We start from the raw sequence: 2,572 nt of genomic DNA, 5'->3' as shown, positions 1-2,572 counted from the left end.
TGTCTGTGTCCCGAGCTCTTCCTGTCTGCGTCCCGAGCTCTTCCTGTCTGCGTCCCAAGCTTTTCTTGTCTGTGTCCCAAGCTTTTCTTGTCTGCGTCCCGAGCTCTTCCCGGAGTTGCAGCCGAAGTTGCAGCGCCGTGAGATTTTGGCTTTAAAGCTCCTGTGTCCCTGCTGAACCTCGCTGCTACAGTTGCTGCTACAGCTACTGCTGCTGCTGCTGCTGCTGCTTGGGTTTAACAATTAATTACATGGATCTCTGTGGTAAACGGCAGCAGCTAGCTGTAACACTTCCTGCAAAACCATCGTCGTGGTGGAAAAATAATCATTTGATGCAAAATCGACGTAGATGGAAAGGTTGAAATAACGACATTTAGAAGACTGGAGTTGTTTTAAAAGAGCAGCAGTCCCCTGTGGCCCGGCCCGGCCCGGATCGGATCGGATCAGGCGGTGTGGACGGTGATGACTCGTCTGAGTCGACACCTTTCCAAAGCAGATTTGTTAGAAGCCTCTCTTTCCTTTAGAAAACTAAAGTCATCCATTCCGGGTGCCGGGGTGCTGGATTCTGTCCCCGGCTGTCAGAAAACTACAGTCTGATGTTTTTTGGGTCCATGAAAAATGTTTTTCCTAAAATGATCTTATTAATGATTATTTTTCTGTAGTTTTTATTTTACCTCAACATTTGACTTTGGTAAAAACAATTGTCTTTAAAGGGGAATGCCTTGTTGTCACAAAACTGCTCATTTAAACCGTTTTCTCAGCAAAAACTCACAAAACTGAATAATTTTACTCAGCTGGAAACCTGTTTCTGTTGACCTTGTGAATATTTTCAGACGCAGATCTGCCGTCTCAAACTGACCTGTTAATTCTTACGTTTCTGCTGTTTGTTTCACGTAAAACCTGAAGATCAGTCCGCTGAGGAGGAGGAAACGGTTTTATTCCTCTCACTCCGTCACACGATCCTGTAGATAATTAGCATCATTAAAGGTCACCACCGCGTGTCCTCAGGACGCATTTCCTCTGAAGGACCACGTGTCCCGTGTCTTCTGGTGTGCATTTATATAAAAGGGGGGACAGAGGGGCGTGTTGAAAGGTCAGCTGACGGTGTTCCAGTGATGAGACCTGAAGGACCAGCAGCAGAACGGGCTCAGTGCTCGGCCCGGGTCTGCGCCCGGGTCTGCGTCTGGGTCTGCTTCAGATCTGTCTCAGGTCTGATCAGGTCTGGGCTCAGGTCTGATCAGGTCTGGGCTCAGGTCTGATCAGGTCTGATCAGGTCTGGGCTCAGGTCTGTGCCCGGGTGTCCCTGTAGACCCGTCGCCGGTCTGCATCATGACTCCGAGTTGATCAGGAATCAGTTGTTGTCGGTGTCATTGTTTCCTTTGGTTTTGTGCCTCGAACCGTGTTTTATGATTCGGAGCTGATGAATATTCAGAAGCGCCGTCCCTTGGTAGCGTCGCTGCTGGCAGATATTTTCCCGGGAGGGGAAACTCCACTTCTTGGCGTGTAAATCCTGAGGTCTCAGAGCCCACACAGTGGAGCTTCAGCAGATTAACTCATTGCAAAGCTTTGATTTGTAGAAATGAGTCAGAAGATGGCCTCACATCAGCTCCTTTCTTTGGATTTCTGTTGTTGAGCTTCTACACTTTCAGTTTAACGGAGACCATGATCCCAGAACCAAACAATGGAGCCGTTTTCTTGTTTCTCTGGCTGTAATCCTATATTTATTATATATGTCCTCGTCCTCACCGCCTGGTGGAGCGGAGTGGGTAGTTCAGCGTCAGAAATCTTCTCTGTTTAAAGAAAAGCTGGTAAACAGATGTAGTGTGTAACTCTGCTGAATATGAGCTATAAACGTACTCTTTACCTCCACTCTGTGCTGAAAGGAGGAGATTTTCAGTCTCTTATCTGATTCCCTCCCTCAGAGACCAGCTTCCTCCTGGGGAACGCTCAGATCGTGGAGTGGCCCGTAGTCTACAGCAATGACGGCTTCTGCAAACTGTCGGGGTTCCACCGAGCTGAGGTCATGCAGAAGAGCAGCACATGCAGGTGAGAAGCAGAAATCATTCAATACCAGCAGGACCTCCAGGAACCATGCCACGCAGCGGGTGATATGCATTCCTGGTCATGGTTAATAAGAACTGAGTCTGGACCCGGTTCTGTTCATGGATGGGAACACTTACCCTGTTGGGACAGTACCGGTTCTGGGTGGGTTCGTGCAGCTTCAGTCTAAAAGAACAGGAAGAGAACAGAACCGAGGGACGCAGCAACCATCTGAAATGATTTCAATTTAGAGGAGCCAGGACAACTGTCTCCAGAGGACGAGTCTTCTCCTCATGTCACCCGGGGGACAACCCGGATGTCCTGCAGCCACAAAGGCTCCTTTTGTCTGAAACCGGACAGAGACACAGATCCATCAGTGAGCTTCCTGCTGCTCTGGGCTGAGGAGGACACTGACACCAAAGACTCCGGCCCCGAGGACTCTGAGGACAGACGTGGGCTCGGACTCCGAGGACAGACCCGGGCTCGGACTCCGAGGACAGACCCGGGCTCGGACTCCGAGGACAGACCCGGGCTC

The 2,572-nt window shown here is 49.9% G+C and overlaps 1 protein-coding gene across 1 annotated transcript in view; it reads left to right on the top strand.

The window, feature by feature from the left end:
- The window catches only part of LOC108228549 (potassium voltage-gated channel subfamily H member 5-like), a 10,570-nt gene that overhangs the window by 3,348 nt on the left and 4,650 nt on the right, over positions 1–2,572 (top strand). Inside the window, exons 2-3 of the mRNA XM_017404123.3 lie at positions 1,920–2,043; positions 2,365–2,489. Coding sequence (XP_017259612.1) covers positions 1,920–2,043; positions 2,365–2,489 — 249 coding nt within the window. The remainder of the gene's footprint in view (positions 1–1,919; positions 2,044–2,364; positions 2,490–2,572) is intronic.

The sequence above is a fragment of the Kryptolebias marmoratus genome, unplaced genomic scaffold (assembly GCF_001649575.2).
Source record: "Kryptolebias marmoratus isolate JLee-2015 unplaced genomic scaffold, ASM164957v2 Scaffold103, whole genome shotgun sequence".
Lineage (NCBI taxonomy): Eukaryota > Metazoa > Chordata > Actinopteri > Cyprinodontiformes > Rivulidae > Kryptolebias > Kryptolebias marmoratus.
This window is presented reverse-complemented; position numbering and strand designations above follow the sequence as displayed.